The sequence below is a fragment of the Oryzias latipes genome, chromosome 23, assembly GCF_053564925.1.
Source record: "Oryzias latipes strain Hd-rR chromosome 23, Olatipes_Hd-rR_3.1".
Classification (NCBI taxonomy): domain Eukaryota; kingdom Metazoa; phylum Chordata; class Actinopteri; order Beloniformes; family Adrianichthyidae; genus Oryzias; species Oryzias latipes.
Genome location: NC_136259.1, coordinates 17,944,989 through 17,967,040, shown reverse-complemented (window position 1 = coordinate 17,967,040; position 22,052 = coordinate 17,944,989). Strand labels below are relative to the sequence as shown.

The 22,052-nt window shown below is 36.4% G+C and overlaps 1 protein-coding gene across 4 annotated transcripts in view; it reads right to left on the bottom strand.

Annotated features, from left to right (window-relative positions):
- col7a1l (collagen type VII alpha 1-like) overlaps window positions 1-22,052 on the bottom strand; it is a 58,968-nt gene that overhangs the window by 12,789 nt on the left and 24,127 nt on the right. For 2 of the 4 annotated variants that reach the window (XM_023952395.2, XM_078942276.1), the window contains 47 exons: window positions 21,843-21,914; window positions 21,657-21,716; window positions 21,055-21,090; window positions 20,251-20,331; window positions 19,220-19,255; window positions 19,029-19,073; window positions 18,573-18,644; window positions 18,402-18,437; window positions 18,071-18,097; window positions 17,903-17,941; window positions 17,764-17,826; window positions 16,833-16,871; window positions 16,688-16,741; window positions 16,574-16,606; window positions 15,616-15,681; window positions 15,417-15,461; window positions 15,296-15,331; window positions 15,195-15,221; window positions 15,013-15,084; window positions 14,192-14,254; window positions 13,928-13,945; window positions 13,782-13,817; window positions 13,664-13,702; window positions 13,549-13,584; window positions 13,337-13,465; window positions 12,621-12,719; window positions 11,226-11,426; window positions 10,820-10,927; window positions 10,086-10,130; window positions 8,494-8,565; window positions 8,064-8,120; window positions 7,912-7,956; window positions 7,700-7,771; window positions 5,894-5,947; window positions 5,500-5,550; window positions 4,286-4,339; window positions 4,151-4,204; window positions 3,991-4,029; window positions 3,415-3,864; window positions 2,266-2,301; window positions 1,555-1,581; window positions 1,428-1,487; window positions 945-1,070; window positions 671-742; window positions 495-530; window positions 204-263; window positions 49-93 (listed from right to left, as the gene is read on the bottom strand). In XM_023952395.2, coding sequence (XP_023808163.1) covers window positions 49-93; window positions 204-263; window positions 495-530; window positions 671-742; window positions 945-1,070; window positions 1,428-1,487; window positions 1,555-1,581; window positions 2,266-2,301; window positions 3,415-3,864; window positions 3,991-4,029; window positions 4,151-4,204; window positions 4,286-4,339; window positions 5,500-5,550; window positions 5,894-5,947; window positions 7,700-7,771; window positions 7,912-7,956; window positions 8,064-8,120; window positions 8,494-8,565; window positions 10,086-10,130; window positions 10,820-10,927; window positions 11,226-11,426; window positions 12,621-12,719; window positions 13,337-13,465; window positions 13,549-13,584; window positions 13,664-13,702; window positions 13,782-13,817; window positions 13,928-13,945; window positions 14,192-14,254; window positions 15,013-15,084; window positions 15,195-15,221; window positions 15,296-15,331; window positions 15,417-15,461; window positions 15,616-15,681; window positions 16,574-16,606; window positions 16,688-16,741; window positions 16,833-16,871; window positions 17,764-17,826; window positions 17,903-17,941; window positions 18,071-18,097; window positions 18,402-18,437; window positions 18,573-18,644; window positions 19,029-19,073; window positions 19,220-19,255; window positions 20,251-20,331; window positions 21,055-21,090; window positions 21,657-21,716; window positions 21,843-21,914 — 3,123 coding nt within the window. The remainder of the gene's footprint in view (window positions 1-48; window positions 94-203; window positions 264-494; window positions 531-670; window positions 743-944; window positions 1,071-1,427; window positions 1,488-1,554; window positions 1,582-2,265; window positions 2,302-3,414; window positions 3,865-3,990; window positions 4,030-4,150; window positions 4,205-4,285; window positions 4,340-5,499; window positions 5,551-5,893; window positions 5,948-7,699; window positions 7,772-7,911; window positions 7,957-8,063; window positions 8,121-8,493; window positions 8,566-10,085; window positions 10,131-10,819; window positions 10,928-11,225; window positions 11,427-12,620; window positions 12,720-13,336; window positions 13,466-13,548; window positions 13,585-13,663; window positions 13,703-13,781; window positions 13,818-13,927; window positions 13,946-14,191; window positions 14,255-15,012; window positions 15,085-15,194; window positions 15,222-15,295; window positions 15,332-15,416; window positions 15,462-15,615; window positions 15,682-16,573; window positions 16,607-16,687; window positions 16,742-16,832; window positions 16,872-17,763; window positions 17,827-17,902; window positions 17,942-18,070; window positions 18,098-18,401; window positions 18,438-18,572; window positions 18,645-19,028; window positions 19,074-19,219; window positions 19,256-20,250; window positions 20,332-21,054; window positions 21,091-21,656; window positions 21,717-21,842; window positions 21,915-22,052) is intronic. The other 2 variants (XM_023952396.2, XM_023952397.2) reach the window with 2 other exon arrangements.

Here is a 22,052-nt window from a genome sequence, read left to right as displayed (position 1 = left end):
GAAGAAAAGATGCATATATACAGAAAAAAACTTTGAAATGTAACTCACAATATGACCAAGAGGTCCTTTAACACCAGGAGTACCCTTGTCACCCTAAAAACAAAATGTATTGTTTGCATCATTATGTGTATTATGACTGTATTATGTTTAAAATATTTAAGCAAAGGCAATATCCGAGGATGAAGGGAGATAAGAAGACTCACTCGTCTTCCTGGAGGGCCTGCCATCCCCCTCGCACCAGGTTCCCCTGGAATACTGTCACCCTGTAAATGAAAAGAGATGTTATAGTTAAGAAGTTTTAACACCCAAAGAAAATTAGAAAATAAAAAAAACATACTCAGAAAAAACAACAGACACAAATATGAACAAAACTTGAACCTGAGCACTGAAAATGTTATAAAGCAAAGAAGAACATTTATTTTTGTACTTCATAAGTTTCCCAACAGAGACTATAAAAATTGAGAGAACAACTTTTAAGTTTTATTAGTAGATACCTTTTCTCCTTTTGCTCCAGGAACACCAGGGAGTCCCTTATTGGGCAGAAGCATAACAAAATATGGTTTAATAAATAAAGAAATACATTTCTTTGTTTTTTAAACAGCCTTGAGCCTTAAAATTAAAAATGTAAAATGGAAGACTTTGGGAAATGAAATGTAAAATGGATTCATACATCAAGTCCTGGGGGACCTTGAGGTCCTGGAGCTCCTTGGGATCCATTTTTCCCCTTTTTCCCTCGTTCTCCCTTCATCACACACCAACATTTTAAACTCAGACTTCCATTTTATTGTGGCAAAGTAATTCTCTTTCATTAAAAGTCCAACAACTAATTGTTGCAATGTACATGTTTCTGCATGCAGCGTTTACCAAAAAACATTGATTAAAAATTGCAGTTTTATTGGAACAGAGCACAAAGGTTTCTTAAGTAAAGAGAAATGATGATGTACCTCTCTACCTGGCTCTCCAGGATCCCCAGGGGGTCCTTTAAGCCCAGGGGAGCCCTGGATACCAGGATTACCATGAATACCTTGGATGCCCTGAGCCCCTGGAGGCCCTGGCTCACCAGGCTCACCCTGAGGTAGAGAGACAAACGATAACAAAAGCGAGCCTCAGACAGACAAATTGAATGTTTGGAAGACAAACAGGCAGTTTGCTTCATGGAATGTTGTTACTCTGGCTCCTTCATTACACTGGAATAATTGATGTCAGCACAAGTCATTCTTGCTTTTATTAAATCAAAAGTTCAACTTTAAATGAGAGTGAATCACTGGACCAATTAAATTCTTCTAAATTAAAACTCCAATGTGAAACAACGTCATCAAAGTGAATGTTGTAGAAGGCTGCAGGGATTAATTGCTTTTCCAGGAACTCTGAAGTCATCTGTTGCTTCTGTTTTGCATTTCGAGCAGGGAAAGGGGAATTTAATTCACCTTTTGTCCTGGTGGACCTGCTTGGCCTTCTGGCCCTCTGAGACCAATGCCTGGTTCTCCCTGAAACACAAAACAGCCAAATCAACACAGCTGATTGAAGTCTGAATTCAAATAACTCCACTCTTACCTTTTGTCCCTTTTCGCCAAGTTCCCCCTGTGAAGTACAAAAACTGCAGTTAGAAACATAAAATAAATAAATCACTATGACGTGTCTTCTGAATGTGCTCGAATAAGCAAACTCAGAGGAATTTGAAATAAAAAAACATGACTTGTCAGCATGTTTAACAAGGGGAATTATTAATGCCTGCTTTAATCTACTGTCTAAAAGTCATACGGAAATAGAGCAGAGGGACATCAAAGGCCTGGACTTGAGTGGTGTTACTGACAAGCGAGACGGGAGAGGAGCTCTCCCTGAGCTCTGATGTCATTTACTGATGTTATGTGAATAGGCAGCAGAACAGCCATGGTATATTCATGAAGGGATGGCACATTTCATGTGGCGACTGTCATTCTTGCTTTATGCTTCTTACTGATGATAAAGATGCTGTCAGTGTAATTGCTGCGACAACATCTATGACTCAGTAAATTATGATACAAGGATGAGTTTCATTGAAATCTAAAAAAAAGAAAGAAATGTCACAAATCTTCCTTTATAACTTCGTTAGTAAAACTCTTATTAGTCATTATTGAAACAAACTCTTCGAGTGTATCTAAAAAAACAAAACTATCAGCTAAAACAAATAAGGGAGCTAAAAGATTATAAAAATGACAACTGCTTTTGGTGGTGCTTTTTAGGAGTCTGTTAAATGCTTATTTTAGAAATAGCATCGGCCTTTACCTTTTCTCCAGGTTGCCCATTTTCACCTGGTTGTCCCTTTAACAAAAGAAACATGGATCAAACAGTTTTCATTAAACTTCAATCAACTTTTGATCTATTTTCAAACAGATCCCAGTGGTCTTTTAATTATACTCATGCTATTTTTAATCAAAATAAAAAAAAAACCTGTGTAGTTTTCGAGGACATAGTTTCTGCAGAGTAGTTCATTCGAAATTTGCCTCTGAGTTACGGGCAGGATTGTATATGCAGAGTAACCACACCCCCACTTCCTATCATCCATCTGTTTACACGGTCTTTCTAACCCTCCAACTTAATATTAGAGGTGCAACAAAAATTGAAAGCAATATTGGAGCTAACAAAATAAAGAAATATTCTGAAATACAATTTTAGGCTTAGTTTTGGTGATATTTATGCTCTATAATGTAAAACATGCAATAAGAACATTTGCAAAAGTGGGTCTTTAAAAAACACTACCACTAAATCTTGTATTTTGAACACAAACATTAAATTAATCCAGTGAGTTTGATTCGTCTAAACCATTTGATATAATTATCTTCAGGTGAAATTAATTTGTGTAGTGGAGGATGATGCTCTAAATGATTGTTCTTTTAGAATGGGATGTGCACAGCCATTAGGCAGCTTAATAATTTCAGGTAATTAGGCTTTAGGGAAATATTCAATTCTTGCTGAAAAGTTAAAAGTTATTCAGAGAATTAAACTATTTTACATGTTTTCCGTGCGAGCAACAAGCGGGGGGATAAGGATTCGGGTCCAAAGAGAAGTAAAGACTTTAGAGACCTTTTTTTTTTCTAGCAATCAGTTTTCTTTTGGCCAACTAGATTTTCTGACTGGAACTTGATTGGTTCAAAAATATTTTAGTTTCATAAACAAGTCAACTCAGTGTCTAGTGGTGGCTGAATTTCTAAAGGGCACAAGGGAGCAACTTCAAGCGTGGCTCCTATCACGGAGGCAGCTGGGTGGTTGTTTGGGCCGCTATCAGATGGGTTGATTTCAAAGTTGACCTGTGGCTGAACGTGTATGATTTTTGGGAAAACCTCACGGCGGTGCAGAGGGTTTCCAAAGTTTCCAATAAGAACATAAATTGTTTCACTGCACAAACATAATGAGGTCTGGATCTCAGGCTCTTACCTTGAGAAAAAAGTATTGTGGTGGATATGGATATGGTTGTCCAGTTTCTTCATCGTAGACCCTATCCCCACCTCTCTCCATCTCTGCTCTTCTCCTCTCCCACTCTTCCTCCTCCTCCTCTGTTTGCTCTCGCTCCTTCTCTAATTCAGTTTCCCTCTCCAGCTCTTCTCTTTCTCTTTCCATCTCCAACCTTTCCCTCTCTCGTTTCCTCTCCAGATCCCCATCTTCCTCTTCCCTTTCACGGTCCAAATCTTCCTCTGTTCCCCAGTCATAGTCTCCACTCCTTTCCTCTTCCTCAAGGGCTGGATCAGGAGTTGTGTAACCACCTGCCATTGCTCCATCATTGTCTTCTGCCTTTTCCTCTGTATGAATCTCTCTGTCTCCATCACTGTATTCCTGTCTTTCTTCACTCCTTCTGATGTGACTTGGAAACTTTGCCTGCATTACGCTCTGGAAAAGAAATATCCATCAGCATATGTCAAATTAATCTGAATTTACATCTGAATCTGAATTTACAAGTTAGACATCCTTAGATTCTGCAAAGCTGACTGGAAAAAAAAAGAAAAAAGAACTTACTCTCCAACTATTGTAACCTCGAGCTCCAGAGGAGAGACGCTGAAATCCAAGAAGGCAAAGAATCTCACATTCGGTCCACATGGACTACGGAATTGCATTTCCATGTTTTATAACATGAATTTTTAAAACACAGATATACCCAGAAAAAGAGAAAAATTACTTTATCTGCCTCCTTATACTGGTGTCTCCCACCCAGAGCACCTGGCATAGACACCTAAAACACACAAAATACAGCTTTTCTTTGATCAAATGAGATTTTTCTCAATCTGTGTGTAGAAAATGTAAATAACTTTACCACAGAGTCAGGCCAGGAAGTGTCTCTTTTCACCCTTATATTAGGATGAGGCTCCTGAACAAAGTTCCAGTCATAATTATTTTTTCAAAAATAATAAACGTATCTGATTTTAACTTTGTGGGATGATGCAAACGTTCAAAAATAGAAGAAACAGACTAGATTGTGAAGTTTTGTTGTAGATCTTTACTGAAGTTTACATGCACAATGTGGGTAAACAGTAAAAAAAAGACATTAAAAAATTTCACCAGTGAAAAATTGTCTAACTTGAATATATAATTTCACATTGCATCATAGTAATCAAAGTAACAAAGGTTTAAGAAAATTTTTTTTTTTTCATAGTTCAATAAATAAAATTTCCAAGATTATATGTGATGTAGATCCCAGCAGAAGGTTGAGAAAAATGTTCGAGGAGCAGAAAAATACTTTTAATAAATAAATTAGGAATTGGGAAAGTCTGAAAGTGGAGACTACACTGGACAATCACCATCATTTAAACATGAAGACACTATTTTCAGAGGAGCCTAGGATTTGCTGCAATACTCCATCACAGAAGTCTCTTTCTGCAAGACGTGAACTAAATCGCAGAGTTGGATGAGTGAATTTGTTTCTGTGTGGAACGGTGTCCCCCTTCCAAAAAAGTTGCACGGGTTCAGGACTGCTCACCAGAGAAACGCTTCACAGTTTATTCAGCCTCCATGTAGTACTTTCTTATGAAAGATTAAGATTATAGTTTCAGTCTCGTGGGAATTAAGAGATGTCCTGTTTAAAAAAAAAAACGAGAGAAAGAAGGTGTCATAAGTAACTCTCAGACTCATTCTTTAGATGTCTTATTTAGGCCACAACTTAACACAGAATTTAGACAACTCGTGCTGATAGCATGCTGCTCATGTGGCCATTTCTCGTGCTGTTGGAATTTACATCGCACTTGCAAAACAAACTAACATGCACTAATTTGCACTGGTGAAATTTTTGTGGAAAAAGAAAGGTCTGAAGGTTTAATGCCAAGCATTTTTTTTCTCTGTAAGCTCAATTATTTTTTGTAATTTTAAACCAATATGACAGTTCATTTAAATCCCTTGTCCAAAACCTTCAGTCCTCTGTGGATAGGCGAAAAAGGATCATATAGGAAATTTGCTTTCCAAGGCATGCAAAGATTATGCAAAGACACATTTGGTTGATATTCAAGTACAAAGGATTTCAAATTGAAACTGTACCTTGTGTGGTTCTTCTGTTGCAACTGGAGGGAGAGGGAACATCGCAGTGTCCTGGTTGTAAAAACAGGACAGATCAATATTTGGATGTAAAAACATTGTAAAATTTTATTCTGAAAATTATTAAACAATCATTAAGTTAAATGGCTTGTATACCACTTTTCATAACAAGCCTCTTCCAACTATAGGAGGTGGACATGCGCTTGTAAGCAGTAACGAAAGAGAGAGAAAAAAGAAAAGAAAAAGAAGCCTCTTCCTGCTGATCTAGTGTGAACACCATTGGCTATGTGCGTATACACTAAACGCACATTCTTAAACGTGAGTCATATGCCTGGTGTGTCCTTAAAGCTTCAGACTGCAGTTCCACTTCTTTATCCCTAACTTTTTTTCGTTTTACCTTTTCACTGTCTTCAGTGGACTGTAAGGGTGGCGGCGTGGTTGTCAGGAAAATCTATGAAAAGGAAAATCCAGCGTCAGTAAATGTTTCATTTTCGTTTTAGTTCCTGCCTTCACTATTGTTGCCTTGGAGTGAGTGGGAATGTTATCATTTCAAACATGGTTAACAACAACAGTATAGTTGGTGGAGATGGCTCTCAAAGTTTAAATAAAACAAAGTGAAGAGGTATAATGTATAATAACTTATATCATAACACAGATACAGTTACCAAAGACGGCATGTCAACACTTATATTTAAAAAGCATTTTATTAAATCAGAAAAAGAAAAAAGCTTCTTAACCTATATTTGAAAACAAGTGTACATATGCATTAGTGTCATTAGGTATCCTGCTAATAGGAATTTGTGCAAGAGTCTATGCAAATGCACCACCCATAATTATGGTTGGGGTTTAGATTTAGGTGAACTTTAGGGAGCAAGATGGTTATCAAATTGTGAGAAAGATGGGTTTGAGACCAGTTCCTGGTCCAGGACAAGGATCGCTTGGGTGTTTTCAGACAATTTATTTCGGGTTTATTTTTATTTATCGGGGCGGGGGTAACGAATTTTGGTTCACTTAAAGCGGACCAGATGTGTCTAGTCTGAATACACCCTTAATCTCCAAAAACAATGCAAGATTTACCTTGACCTAAAAAAAGAGCTACTATTCCTCCTTTGCCCAGGTAAGACACTTTTGACCTTGTAAATGGTAAATGGTGTATTCTTCTATAGCGCTTTATTACCTTACTTAAAAGGCCTAAGTCGCTTTGCAGTCACAGTCCCCTTCACCCATTCAAAACACACATTCACATACACTGATGGTGGCTCTGCTGCCAAACCCCGGCACCAGCCTTTAACCACCAGGAGCAAAGTGGGGTTCAGCATCTTACCCCTATGAATCAGTGGTGGCTTGACATGAAGAAAGTAACATTTATAGTCAATGTGTTCCGTCTCAATCTGCTCAAGTGATGCTCCCCCAATTTTTGGATATATTTTGCTTGATATTCCTCGAAGGATTTTATTCCTTCTCTCAGTTTATTTTTATCTTTTTTAACATTCTTGGATAGACCACTCTGTGATCAACCAGTCTGTTTAGCAATGACCCTTTGTGGCCTTGCCTCCTAGTGATGGGTGTTGTCTGGACATCTGTCAAGTCAGCTGTCTTCCCCATGACTGCCTTCTGACCCAGAATGAAAGACCATTTAAAGGCTCAGAAAAAAATTGTAGGTATTTTAAAATAATTAGCTGATCAGGGTGTGACATGATGAGTTTCCAACGTTTAATTCTTTCAACAAGACTTTAATTTTGTGAGACACTAAATATGGGATTTTCATTACCTGGAAGCCATAGTCATTAAAATCAAAAGTAATAAAGGATCCAATTATTTTAATCTGTGCAATGACATAAAATACAATATTCACTTGGAAGTGACTGACAAAAAATCGTAAACTTTTGCCTGATATTATAACTTCTTAAATGTACCAGTTTATCACTGGTTGGTGATGTAAGTAAGGTCAGATAAAATGTGACATGATTACAGACTGAAGCTGCTCTTGGAAAAATGTGATCCACATAAATATAGCCTTCACCTGATACAAAAATGTATGTTATTTTCAGACTGATGTGGGTCATATAAGAACTAAATGGAGTCACATTTGCCCATAATGTGAATATTAGACCCCAAAGACATCAAAATGATGGCAGAAGGTTTTGGATGTTTCTTTTTCTGCAGTCCAAACACATTTAGTTCATTTATAGACTGTTGTTACCAGTGCGTCTCCTTCTCTGGGTAAAACATGATGACTGTAGATTTCGAGGTGTCCAGGACTGCTTGTGGGAAACTGTAGAACACAAATGAAAGCAGAATTCTTCCTCAGGTGCAGCGTAATTGTACATGACTTACTTCCGCTGTTTTCGCCCTCCTTCCATCAGCAGAGGAGTTCGTGTTTTAACAGCTGAGCGACAGAAATAACAGGCTTACCTTTTTATCCATGTAAAGGGGGAATTCATGTGTTTGGACTTCAAGCTGTGTGCAAAGAAGACAATAACATATTTAACATTAAAAATGAATCATAACACTTATACCCAGTCTATCTGACACAGAAAAGAAAATTCTGTTTGAGGCAAATTTACCTCTTTGTTCTCTGCCCCCTCCTGAGAGGATGGTGGGTCATCGGTGGAAAGTTCTTCCTGTTTCAGAGAAAAATACAATTCTCTCATCATAACTTTTTAACTCACACACTCGCAGCAGGGGACATGCAAAGCAGATGCAGAGAAATATAACAACCGACTCATTCTGACTTAATGGCCAAATTCAGGTAGTGGGTGTTACATTAATCAATTTTCTCTTGTGCTCATTTGGGAACAAATGTATTTGAGTACTAAAGAATTATGCTCTATTATAAAGAAAAAAAAGGAATTTGACTGAATGGTTAAGAAAAAGGAGCCAGTGCTCAAAATCTGACACAAAAACATATTAACAAATACCAAAAACCACATAAAACCAGCAGGTTTAAGTTTCCAGCAGTGAAAGAATTACTAATTTATTTCAGCAGCTGCTCACCTCATAGTCATAAATATATTCTTCGCCATTAGAAGACTTTTCCTCCTCCTCTTGCTTGCTGTCTTCACCCGTCTCAAAGTAAAGAAATAAAATTGTTATAGGAAGACACTTTGATAGTTTTTTAAGATGGCATTTGAGGTCAAAAGTAGAGCAAACCCTAAAGGGCAAATCACATAAAAGTAAAAACATATTAAAGTTTCCACTACAAATAAGAAAGAGGGGAAAAAATAAGATACATTACATTTTAGAAATCAAAAGAAAATTTCAGAAACCAAACAGAATTATAAAAATGAAAAGAAAAGAAAAACATTGTGGAAAACAAAAGAAATTTTTAGAAATCAAAATGAAATGTTAAAAAACCACAATAAAAAAATGGAAAAGCTAGAGACTGTGGGACATCACAGATTGGATGATGACTTTTGTCCATCATTTTATTGCGAGTTATTAAGCATGAAGCCACTAGATTTCGTCATCCTGTCACTGATGTCCTATAGTCCCTACTTTTTCTGGTTTCTTTTTGTCTTTAGTTTTCTACCAACTTATTTGGATTTCTGGAAATGACTTTTTTCTTTTCTGAAACGTCTCTTCGTTTTTGTTTAGTTTCATTTATTTGAAATTGTGTTTTGGTTTCTGAAATTTTGTTTTAATTCCTAAAATTTAATGTTTTTTTAGTTTTTATTTATTTTGCCTATTTAATTGTCATTTGTGGTTTTTAATATGTTTTTACGTTGAGGGATTTGTTGATGTCATTCGCACGTCAGGGCTGCCGTACGGGGAAAAAAAGAAGACATATAAGATTCAGATAAGATCCATATAAGATTTCTTTGTGACGGTAGACTGCAGAAGGTAAACACATGCTTTTTAGAGAGAACTGGTTAGTTGGTTGTGCTTTTTTATATTTAGTTATAAGTAATTATCTTGCATAAAAGATTAGAAACAAAACTTATATTTACACAGATTATGTCATGTTAGGTTTTGCACTGAGACAAATGACGGTATGGAAGAACTGGACTGAGTGACCCCGCCCCCCCTTGTATTCCAAACAGGAAGAACCTGCTGGTTCCAATAAACCAAAATCTCATAGATTTCTATTAAGAACTAAACAGCGATTAGTCAGTCATTAAATTTGTCAGAACAACCATTTTTGTTCTGAAACCTTTTATTAGCATGCATCCTAATTTTTTTACATGTGTTTTATTTTATTTTATGTGATCTCATGTTGATCATTCAAATTGTTTCATTGACAGATTGTCCCAAACCTAATTTTAGTAGTTGAGGTGTGGACTTCCAACAATCTCACTTCTGATTGGTAAGAGTGGTTGCCATAGTAATGTTGACTCAGACTAAATACAACCAACGACTGCTTACTGACGTCATCTGGCTCCAAAATGGCAGGGTCCGTACCGTGAAAAAATGTCGACTAAATTGACTTTATTTCATTGGGTGACATCACATCTGCTCAGTCCGGTTCTTATATACAGTCAGTGACTTAGATCAGTAGTTTGCAGGGTGACAGTGACACTGTATCTTTATTCCATTTTGGGTTAGGGTTAGTTTTCATGTTTTATCTAAACGCTTTTGGGATTGATTACCAGACGATGTCTCTGCCTCTTTTGGCGTCCTTTGCTTCCTTTGGCCTGGTTAAAAAGTTAAAAGTTGGAGAGAACAGATAGAAGTTTCTCATGTTGTACAATTTGAACGTAAACAGATATGAAACTGCTATTAGTTAGTTAAGGGAAGTAAATTAATAGTTAATACTCATATTCAGGACAAACAGTTTTCAATGTAATAAATGTGTTTAGTTATTCATGTTTATTAATGCAGATCACACTGGAGGGTTCTTCTGTTTCATCTCACTCATGCTGCTTTTGTTCAATGATTTGTGCTTTTTGTGTGTTTTAATTATTGTGTTAAATTATACTGAAAACTATTTGTCCATTCAGATGATTAAAAACATCACTGTGGATCATTTGAGGTAAATGATGCACATCGATAAACAGGATCTAATCTAAAAATATAACACAACCGAAGACCTTTATTCGCGGTTTAATTTATGGGTTTGGGTTGTTTTAACCAACTGGTTCAAGCAGTAACTGTTAGTTTGAGCCTTTTTATGTGATATACAGCTGATCCAATAAAAAAAACACACACAAAAAAGGTGAAACCTAAAAGTTAGGATCAAACTTCTGGTGTCTGTACACGTTCATTTACACTCTGTAAAATTATAGATTTGATAGGTGTGTATAGAAATTGAGAGAAGCCTACAAATGTCACTGTGGCCTTTTAACACTTTAAAGGAACCTTCTTAAAAATAGGGAAACTTTACTTTCCCACGCGCCCTGTTCTTCTTCTTTGCTGTGGAATTCTTCTTTAGTGGATCTTCCTGATTGAGTGGAGGAGTCTCTTTCACAGTTTCAGGTAACCCGGAAAACATCTAAAGCCAAATTTGAAGTTTGAAAGTTGTTAAAATCACCAGAGAATTAATAGTTTACACACACTCCAGTTAAATCTAAAAACCTTTTGGCTTAAAACACATATTATGGGTTAGTTTAGAGATACATGCTTTAAAATCCTTATGATTAACATTTTTACAGTGCATTTACTAAACTGACTGTTTTTATTTGATGATCCAGAGGGAAAATAAAGATACTGAGCAGAATTAAAACCTCCTTTGTGACAAAACGTCTTCTACAACTATGCTTAAATTCTTGCGTTTGCTGTTATATTCTCACCTCATTTGTGGTTGTATAGTTAACAGTGGAAGTGAGCAGAGACTGATTCATTTTCAGAGAAGATACTTCATCCCCTTCCAAGTCTTCCGGCTCCTTCTCCTTGGACCCATTTAGCTTGGTGTCAGTTTTAGTCCTTTGTTGTGGGTCTGCGGTGATGATGGTCCATGAGGTTGGAGCCTCTAAAGTTCCATTTAAAGGCTCCTTCAAAAACACAAAAATTTAAAAAGTACACAGATAAACTAAAAGTTAAGGGTGTATTAAAAAAATACTTAGTTCCGGATCGAGTCCACTTCATTTGTTCCGGATCGAGTCCCAAACCTTGCATTTGGTCTGTATTCAGATTGTCATCAAGCGGACCATTCTGTCACAGACCAAAGCTTGTAAACAAAACCACGTTACTAGAGTTCTCATCAGTCAGTGGCCAGGAACTACGAAGGCAGGTCGAAGCGGACGTGCTGCACTTTACAATTTTTATCGGGACAGTTAACTTCTTAAAGCTTTATATTTCGATTACCAGTATTCAACGTCAAGAACAACACTTTTTACCTGTAACTTTGATATGGTGGAGGCATGCTGCAAGGCGGTTACTGGCAAGGAGATTTTAGCTCAGAGGATGCTAGCAACTGCAGTGCGGAGGAGACATTAGGTATGAAGGTAGGCTGCTATGTGTTTATGATGTTGTTTTAAAAGTAGTAGGTGTTACAATCCCTAAAATTTTACCATTTTAACTTCAGAAAATCTTGAGATTCTTGGACTTCCATTACGTTTCGCCTGCGAGACACATCGTCAGTTGTGTAGCTGACACTGTGTCTTGCAGCAGCAAATAGATTGTTGACAAAACAGGGAGAAGCAATGTGTATCACGCTAAAAGTTGATTTAATGATCCTGCATTCATCCAACCACATTTCAATGAGTTGCTGTGTCTCATCATTGTGGTGTTGTGGCAGTGCTTTAAGAGTCCCCCTCCAATAAAATTTATGTTTTTTGAGTTTTGAACATATACTTGTGTCATTTTTCTTATGAAAGAGAACACATGTAAAAAAAAATACATTTTTGCTTTCTGAGTGTTTGTCCTTTTAAATAGCCGCCAATCAAAGTGTCACAAAGATGCTCAGTTTGCATTAATGAGCTGTTGTGAAATCACAAAGCTCAGTCTAATTGTAAACGAACCAAGACCACCTCCAAAGATGGCTCTGAGAGCGGTTTCTGGTATTTAGACTTTATTCCAGAATTTTGGAAGAACAGACTCTGGTTCACTTAAAGCAGACCAAATGTGTCCAGTCTGAATACACCCTAAATTTAAGTGTAAAAGTGACCCTGAGCTGAAACAAAAATGTGGATTTCAAAATAGCTTTACTTTTAAACCCCCTCAATGTTTTAAATGAAATAACTTACTGTCAACAAATGCTCTGCAGATTGGTCGTCCAAATGAGAGCCACCTTTGTCCTCCAACTCTGACAGCGGCTGGCTGGTGAGGTCAAACTTCACTGATCCCTATAAAAAACAAAAATTCTGTACTGCCCTTTACATGAACGAAAATGTGGACAACTTTTAGTTTAAAAGATTTTAGCAAAGAAAAGCTTGGTTTTGAGGTGGAAATGGTAACAAATGAGAAGCATGGAGGTTGAGTCCAGAAACACTTAAAAACAAATAATGGATTTAATGTTTTCTTATACATCTTGGCATTGGTTTTCTTCTTGTGACATTAATTTAAATGTATTTTGTATATTTTTCTGCAAATGTCTATTATGTGAGTTTTTTAGCCCTCCTTTCACTTTGAGTGATCATTTATAAAGAGTAAATCTGATTCATAATCAGATTGCATGTCATTATCATCCTCTTGATGGCCACATTATGAGTCATTTTAAAGTTAATGACTGGATTTGATCAAAACTTTTTGTAAACTGTTTTCTTTATTCTTTGGCTTTTCTTTAACTTTGCTTACAAAGAAATTATAGCTTCTGAAACTCTTGTCACGTAATCATTTCCATCAATCACGTTTGTGCCACTTTTGTTTTTCCATTAATGATGCTTTACAATATCCCAAAGGCAGAAGGGTGAAGGCACGGGTAAAGTATTTTAAATTTGGACGCTCTGCAGATGATACATACAGTGTAGTCAGAGATGACGTTGGTGTGTGTTTCTTTCTCTTTGATTTTCTTGGCGGGGATAAGCACGTGGAGCAGCTCCTCTATCCCGTCCTGCAGCAACCTGTCAATCAAAGCCTTCAGCAAAGGCAGCTGAAGAAAAAGATAGTCAAAGTCTGCTACTCGCAATGGAAATCTGTCACCCTAATGTAAAAATGGTCTTTGTAAGAGCTCACCCTTATTCCATAAGCTTCAAACATTTCTTCAATGTCCTAAAGTTAAAGCAAAATGTGTTGATTAAGGATTCATGCATATGAAATGACAATGTAATTAGGATAATATGTATTCAACCTTCATCTCAAGAGATTTTCCAGGAGCTCCAGCATCACCCTGCAAGAAATGGAAATGGTATGAACAAATGTAATTGCCCCTTTCCTATTTTGTATTTACAACAATCATCTGTCACTACCTTCTCCCCTCTCTGGCCCCTTTCTCCTTTCTCTCCCTGCAAAAAAAAAAAAGAAAAGAAAAAATAACCCTAATGTCTGTATTATGTTGCTGCATTCATTTTCATTTTAAAACCCACATGTGTTATAAGTATCTCAACCATCTTACCTTCATTCCTGGTGCTCCCTAAACACAGGAACAAAAGAGGAATGCATTGGAACATGCATTTAAAATGCATGACGTCAAATGTGCCCATTTAGTGTCTATTCACAGCCTGTTGTAAGCATGATAAAGTGTTGAAGTCTTAACCAGATGATGACTCAGATTTCACGCAGGTAGCATATGAATTATGCTGTGCAACAGTAGAAGTGAATATTTATGAGCAATAGATGCCACAGGAAGAAACATGTTGTGTATAAATAGTGAACTCACAGTTGCGCCCGGAGGACCCATTGGCATTGGAAAAGCTTTTCGGATTTCATCCATCGTGGCTCCCTGACAACAGTCACATCAAAATAAAACATTTTTACAAAATGTACAAGTTCTCCATTTTCATTTGGTACCTGTTTATTGCACAGAGCTAGATACATAAAGTACGTGACTAGTAATTTGATCGATGCTGTTGCAAATGTTTCTTCTAAAAAAATGGGTTTGAAATATCAGGAAAGGTTTTCTTTTAAAGACCCAGTCTGATGAAAATTGTGTTTTTGGTGTTTTTTACACGTTCTTTAGGCGTTTTTCTCATGATGGAAAACATATTTAAAGACAATTAAGCTAAAAATTGCATTTTGGAGTATTTATTTGTTCTTTATTCTTAATTAGGCTATAATGGGCAGGCTCCGCTCAATTCTGATGCATTCACTTGCAGACATATATAGATCCATATACGTCTTCAATTTTCTCGTCCTAGCTAGCATCTGTCTCAAAACTGTACAGGTGGATTGTTGTGGGGTTGTGAGGGGCTGTAAGCTAGTATGAGATGACCGGAAGTGGGGTTGGCTTACTCCGTGCCATCAATCCCGCCCACAAATCAGAGGTGAAATTCTAATTTATTACTGCCGCTCTGCAGCAACAATGTCCTAAAAAAACAACACAGGTTTTATCATGTTGCCTAAACAAGGCATAATCATTTTAAAAATACCACTGATAACGCTTTAACAATAGATAAGATGTTCAGGGTGGGAATTAAAACCATTGAAAGAAACCATAAAACATCTACATCCCTGAATATAAAGACAAAATATTATATTTACCTCAGGAGTGACAAGCACTTGGCTACCAGGTAAACCTGGAGGTCCAGGTTCCCCTTTGCTTCCATCTTTACCCTACAAAAGTAAAAACAAAAGAGAGAGAGAGAGAGCAGTGCTCACTTATAATTTCAGTTTAAAAGTTGCAAAATGGACTTAATTGTTTTGTACCTTTAAAAAGGTCTTACATTTGCACCTGCTTCTCCCTTGTCCCCCTTCAACAAAGAAGAAAGTTAAAGCACGGACAAAACAATCTAAAGCAATAGGATAATGAAGACAGTTAGCAGACCCTTTTTCCTTCATCTCCTTTGAATCCTTTCTCTCCCTGAAAAAAATATTTTTTAAAATATACATATATATTTTTTATATATATATTTTTAAATATCAAATAAAATATCTTATTTCCTTACATTGACTCCTGGTATACCTCTTTTCCCATCAACACCAGGTTTCCCCTGCAAAAAAAAGGAAATTTCTTCTTTAATCGGTATTTATTTATGTATTTTTTCTAAAGATTAGGGTAAAATTAATGTGTGCAATCCCACAGTTTAAATTCATGCAATTATGTTGGACTGTAATGATAATATTATACAACTAAAGTATACTTACTGGAGATCCTGGTATTCCAGGCCTTCCAATGATTCCAACCCCACCTTGGTCACCCTTTTCTCCACGCTTTTGTCAAAAATGAAAACATTTAAAACCTGATACACATTATAAACATGCTCTGCTGCACATTTACATTAAAACAGTTCCAAATGTAATAAAATAGAACTGGATTTAAATATTTGGAGTTTATTTATGCATCACCAAAAACTATTTTGAAATCCTTAAAATAAATTATATCCCAGGGACACAATAAACAAGACAAAATGAAGGGATTTTAGAAACTGGTGAGGTAAAATGCAAAAACCAGAGAGAGAACTACTGGGGGAAAAAAAGAAATGTAGATATTTTGTAGAATGTTCCTTCCACACGCATTGATGTTTGTCAGTGTCAACATTTTTTTTTTGCCAGCCTGACATAAAAATAAATGTGGTTTAACTATGACATTAGATGAAAACCAAAAAGGGGGATTATCACTTAAAATTACGTGTCATTGGGTCATTTTCTTCTAAAATTTGACAGAGCTACTGTGAAATATGTAAAGAACATGTCATTATTGAAAATTGCTCCTGAATAATAAGATCGAAAATGGACGGATGATTATCCTATTTGAGAATCAGGATAAGTTATTCACATTAAATAAAAAAGAAATAACATCCAGAGACCTCACTGCAATAATAGAAACTGTTAGTCAGTAGTTTATTTCCACAGACAGACTAACATACTACTCCATACTAATATTTTGCTAAAATCTATTGTTTTAATTTAATATTTGCCGTTTTATCCCCAGAGGGAACTGTTTATACCTAAATATTGCTCGAGCTCTATGAGGTGGTAACATCTGCTGAGCAACAATAATGAAAAACTACTATTCTTTGTAGTTTGATTCTTTTTTGTGTGCAAAAATTGAAATGTAGAGATGAACTTTTGAGAGTTAGAAAACAAATATTTATACACTTACTGGTCCAAGCTCTCCTTTTTGACCCTTTTCACCCTGGAATAATCACAAACAATGAGTTAAAATAATTTTAAAATCTTAATAAAAAAGTAAAAGTGTTTTCTTTAAGTGCACAACCTTTGCTCCTGGAGCTCCTGCTACACCGTTAAGTCCATCTTTGCCAGAACCGCCCTGCAAAGCAACAGGGTTTGGATCTTTTTTGGAAAGTAAACATCAAGTCCTGCTGATTCAGAGTGTATATCAAGTTTTTTGTGACACATACTGCAGGTATTCCTGGTAATCCTGGTCTCCCTTCTGGACCCTGGAAAGAGACAAATTTTTATATTAATTTATGAATTTAAAGACCCATTCTGATAATCTTTTTTAACTATTTGTAAAGCGTTTCTAAAAAGACTACACAAATGTTTATTGTGTGTATTAATAGTATTTTGTAGTAATACATATTTAGAACAGATAAGGTGTTTTTTAATATGAAAACAGTGATGATCGCGTTTAATGCTCTGCTGCATGTTGCGTTATGGGGGGGAGCATAAAATTTTTAAAGCTCGGCTGGCTTAACCGCTGCTGAGTATACAGCGGCCCCTGCTCCGTGGACAGAGGATGCTCGATTGGCCGTTCTGTTCTGTATTAGTGGCGTATTACATGGGGAAGATGATGATTCGTTGGGGGATTTTTTTAAATATATTTTTTGTTTACCTTTGATGTGCCACAATCTACCGTCACATCCATCGATCGGGATCAACATAATCAGCACCCTTTGGTTTACGAGCTCTCCCAGTATCTTGCAGCCCCTTACAACCCCACCAAATTAGTACCAGTGCAAAAAAAATGGCAAGCACTATTGAAGCCACCCAGCTGTACGTTTTGAGCCAAAAGCCAGCTCTCACGAGAAAAACAAAGACGTACATGTAGTCTTCTGCAAGTGGATGAAGAGCGGAACAGGGAGCTTGTGGCCAGTAAACTGTAGCACCTACGTCACAGCTACAAGCTTTTTCCAACTGGATTTTTTTCCTCTGCTCCTGACTCACAATGATTTGAAATAATAAATACTCAAAAATGCAATTTTAGGCTTTTTTTTTAATACATATATACTTCATTATTGTAAAAATGCCACAAGAACATGTAAAAATACCCAAAACACGATTTCGTTGGAGTGGGTCTTTAAACAATGAGATAAAGCTGGAGAAACTCACTCTTTGCCCAGGAAGACCCATTTCTCCTTTTGAACCAGGCTGACCAGGCTCTCCCGGCTCACCCTACAGGATAAAATACAAATTTCAACAATTTATAACATTAATTTTAATTAACGTGGCATTTTATTCTCGGGATCACCTTGATGACTCTGGTCAATACGTTGTTGTCTGTAAAGATCTGGTGAATAAAAGAATCACAGGTCACTGTTTCGAATGATTGGTTCCAGATTTTGTGCTCTGTTTTGATTTGTTGCAATGAATGCGTCACGCTTGATCAAAGATGAAATGATAATTGAGGCTTGTTTACTTGTGTTCCAGGAGGCCCAGGTTTCCCCTTTGTGACATATCCACCGTGACCAAAAGAGAGACAGACACAGAACACTTCAAATCTAAAATCCGACACACGTTCCACATTTGCAAAACAAAGGAAGGTCAGAGGATGCAGCGGGAAGTGACACGCACAAAAGCCAAGTTAATTAATAACAAATCAAAACAGAAATCGCATGATAATTATTGTAATAAGGAGATAGTGGGATCTGACGATAAAGAGGGTGAATGGTAATGATCACGCTGAATAATGAGAAATTACAAACGTAATTATCAATGAGAGGAGGAGGGGTGAACGTGAAAACACATACCGGCTCGCCTGTATCTCCCTTTTTCCCATCAGCACCCTTAAAGTGAAAAAGTTTGACATTTTACAAAAGCGCTGTAATAATTATTATTTATAGTAGTATTTTTTGTATTTTTTTTCTTGGTCTGTGAGGGCTAAAGGATCTTTTCAAGAAACATAACGCTGAAGAACTTACAGGTAGGCCGGGATTTCCAGGATCTCCTTTGTCACCACGTTCCCCAGGTCGCCCCGGTAACCCAAGTGGACCCTGATGATCATTTTAAATATGGATTGTAGGTTGTTTTATTTTTCTATTTAAAGGTTCAAAACCAATTTTGCTTTGTTATTCAAAAATGTTTTTTGAATAATGTTATCAACTAAATAAAGGTAGAACTTGCATCGAAATGACGGAACCCAAACAGAAGAGTTGTTTATCACCAAAAACACAAGACATTACACTAAAAAAGCTGTCAATGTATTGCTTGCTATGCCATTAAGTAAGATAAAAAAAATTTGGTGAATCCCATTTATAAGGTCTGCCAATTCATAAAGTGAGAGGGAAAATTACATTAAATTACATATTTAATGCAAATTTCTTGTTTGCAGATCGCCTGACTGATTTTTCTGCTGGTTTTTTGACTTTTTGAATTACCCTTATTCCTCTTTCACCAGGCTCTCCAGGTGGTCCTTGATCACCCTGTCAAAAACGAGAATAATCTATCAATACGTATATTTATTTTATTTTTATTTTTATTATTTTATTTTTCAACTACTACCTAATATTCCATGAGAAACATATTAAAGTTATATTAATCTAGAAAAATCACTGAAAAAACAGACTACCTTCCTTCCTGGAGTTCCCTCACTGCCAGGTGCTCCCTGAGGACATTCACAAAATCTGCATTTAGTTTAAAACGCTACAATTCAATGATAAAGCTGAAAACAAACAGAACTAGATATTTTTCTGTACTTTATATTCTGAGAGACCCATGTCATCCACACAGGTTCAAGTAAAAGAACTCTAACTGTAGGACTCAGTTGAAGAAAATTAGTTTTTAATTTGGTTTGGTTTCTCAAGAAAATTCCAAACTCTGAAGCACATTTTTGGAGGAAAGTATTTTGCTGTAAGGTGTGCATCAGTGCAGAGGCACACACTTGTAATGTGAACGTCCAACACAATTGAAACAGCTTAAAAACTATTTAAACAATTTCAAGGATTTTATGATTCCAAAAATACAGTAAGGATCACTTTTTTAGCTCTGATTTAATGTATGGTAGGTAGATTTATGCATTTCTGGCTGATATGCACCAAAAATGGTAAAATAAACATTTATTTCTGCTGAAATTGCTGCATTGGGGGAATCCTGTGTTGCACAGTGTCTTTTATTTTGAAAGGAAGTCTTATCAACATTAGTTAAAAGTCAAACTATTCCATATTTAGAAAAAAATGCCTGTTTTTGCTACTACCAATGAGCTGCACTCGCATTTCTTATTATCCTTGTTTCAATTCTGCTTTTTCTTTATTGTCTATGCACATTCACACTGTTGCTAACTGCATCAGAGTTCATTTGCAAGCTTTGCAAGAGCCGCTTTTTCTGGTGGATTAGAGTGTGCATGTTTGGCCTGCATCACAATTAAGCAAACAACCTGGAGTATCTAAAAAAATAATATAATGAACTATTTAGTAAAAAAGCTATGAATTTTTCAAATGAAGATAATAGACTAAAGCTGACAGTTGCAGTGTTTTAGTTTGTTAATTTTGACAAGAATTATTTTGTGAATGAATCTCATTATTGAAATTGTGTTAAAAGTACTAATACACAAGTAATGTTTTCATTTCTCATGGCAGTAACAACCACTCAGGATTTACTTACATCTTTACCTCTTAATCCTGGTTCTCCAGCTCTGCCAGATAAACCTGTACTGCCTTTATCACCTTTGACTCCATCTTTTCCCTGAAAAAAACAAGCCCAAGACAAATTAAAAAATAATTTAAACTTGAAGTATGTGATATTTTCAATAAAATCAGAAATTGCTCCTTATAGAATTCATGTCCTATGGTATAATTTGCTCTGCCGGGCCCTGGGTGGAGGAGCTCGCTACACTGCACTCTGGGCAACTGAGCGCCCACTGAAGCCAATGTGGGGAAACACAGGTGGGACCACAATGAAAACTGTAGACAAATCCATTTGGGGCCCACATTTTCTGCCCACTTTTAAACGATATGGGACCCACTTGCCTTGCTGGCTTGGTTGATTTAAATTGCTAATAATATGCTAAATGTAATCTTACTACTAATTTCTTTATCAGTGTTTTGGTGTTCTTCAGGATCAAACTATTTGCTTCTACAGATTTTTCAGAGTGGACACAAGCCTGAGCAGATAAAATATATTTTCAAGCTTTTTGTCTGAAATCAGCTCCCTGCTGAGATAGGAAATGAGATTACTGAAAAGAGTCTGAATGGAACGGCTCCACCAAGGAGGGCACAGTTCTGTGTGGGGGCTCTATTCGAGTCAAGAACCCACACAAAGAAACAAATATGACAAAAAAAAAAAAAAAACACTGGTTAAAGTATCCTCTTTGAAACCAAGACTCTACTTTTAATGTACAAAAACGTTTTTTCGAGCTCGTAAAACATTGTAATGTATGTTTAATGAAAATGATCCTTTTTCACATACCTTTGGTCCCGGTTTTCCTGATAAGCCAACATTTCCCTGTAATTAATATAAAATACAGAAATATTTAATAGTAATACATAGTTGTTTTCTGTCTTTTGATCTATTTTAAAAGCATTAGTCTTTTAACTATGATTATGCTGTTTTTAGCCAAAATTGAAAAAAAATAATTGTTTAGTAGGACATATTTCCCCCAAAATGGCAGTGGTTCATTAGAAATTTGCCTCAAAGTTGTGGGTGGTGAGGAGCAGCCTCATCCTCCTCCTTCTCCCTTTAATGGAGCAAGAAGCTTGTAGCGTGAATCGGAGCGTGTGCATTTGTAAAACAGGTTGTGTGCATTTCTGATTATTGAGACTGAATTAACTCCATACTAGCCTGCCCAGCATATTTTATACGTAAAAAAAGTATTGTGTGTTATGTGTTATTATTTTAAGTGACAGTTTTTGTCTGCTCATGATTCAAAATGATTTGAATATAGAAATGCTCAGAAATGCAATTTTATTTTAATTTTCTTTATATATGCCCTCCATCAAAAAAATCCCACAAGAATGTTAAAAAGACCAAAAATACACTTTTTACCAAAAAAAGGGGAATTATTCACCTACCCTCTCTCCACTTTCTCCTTTTGGTCCCTGCTGGCCTGGAATCCCAAAACCAGGACTTCCCTAAACATACCGAACAAAACCAATACCACTCATTAAAAGGAACCCGCTTCTGAAAATTTGTTGTACTTTTCTCCTATTTAAGTTGCAAAACCACACAAAAAAAGGGTATCTTTTTAAACCACTAACCTTTTCTCCTTTGTCTCCTTTCCCTCCTTTTACTCCCTGAGGTCCTGTAGGACCAACTGGACCAATGTCGCCCTATAACAGATCATTTTAAACAGTGTTTACACATAAACATGCTTTATGAACAGATCTGGCAGGCAGACACTCTCTTCCATCAGTATAATGAACTCAGATTAATAAGGTACTTTCCAATGAAGCATTCAAAAGGGAGTT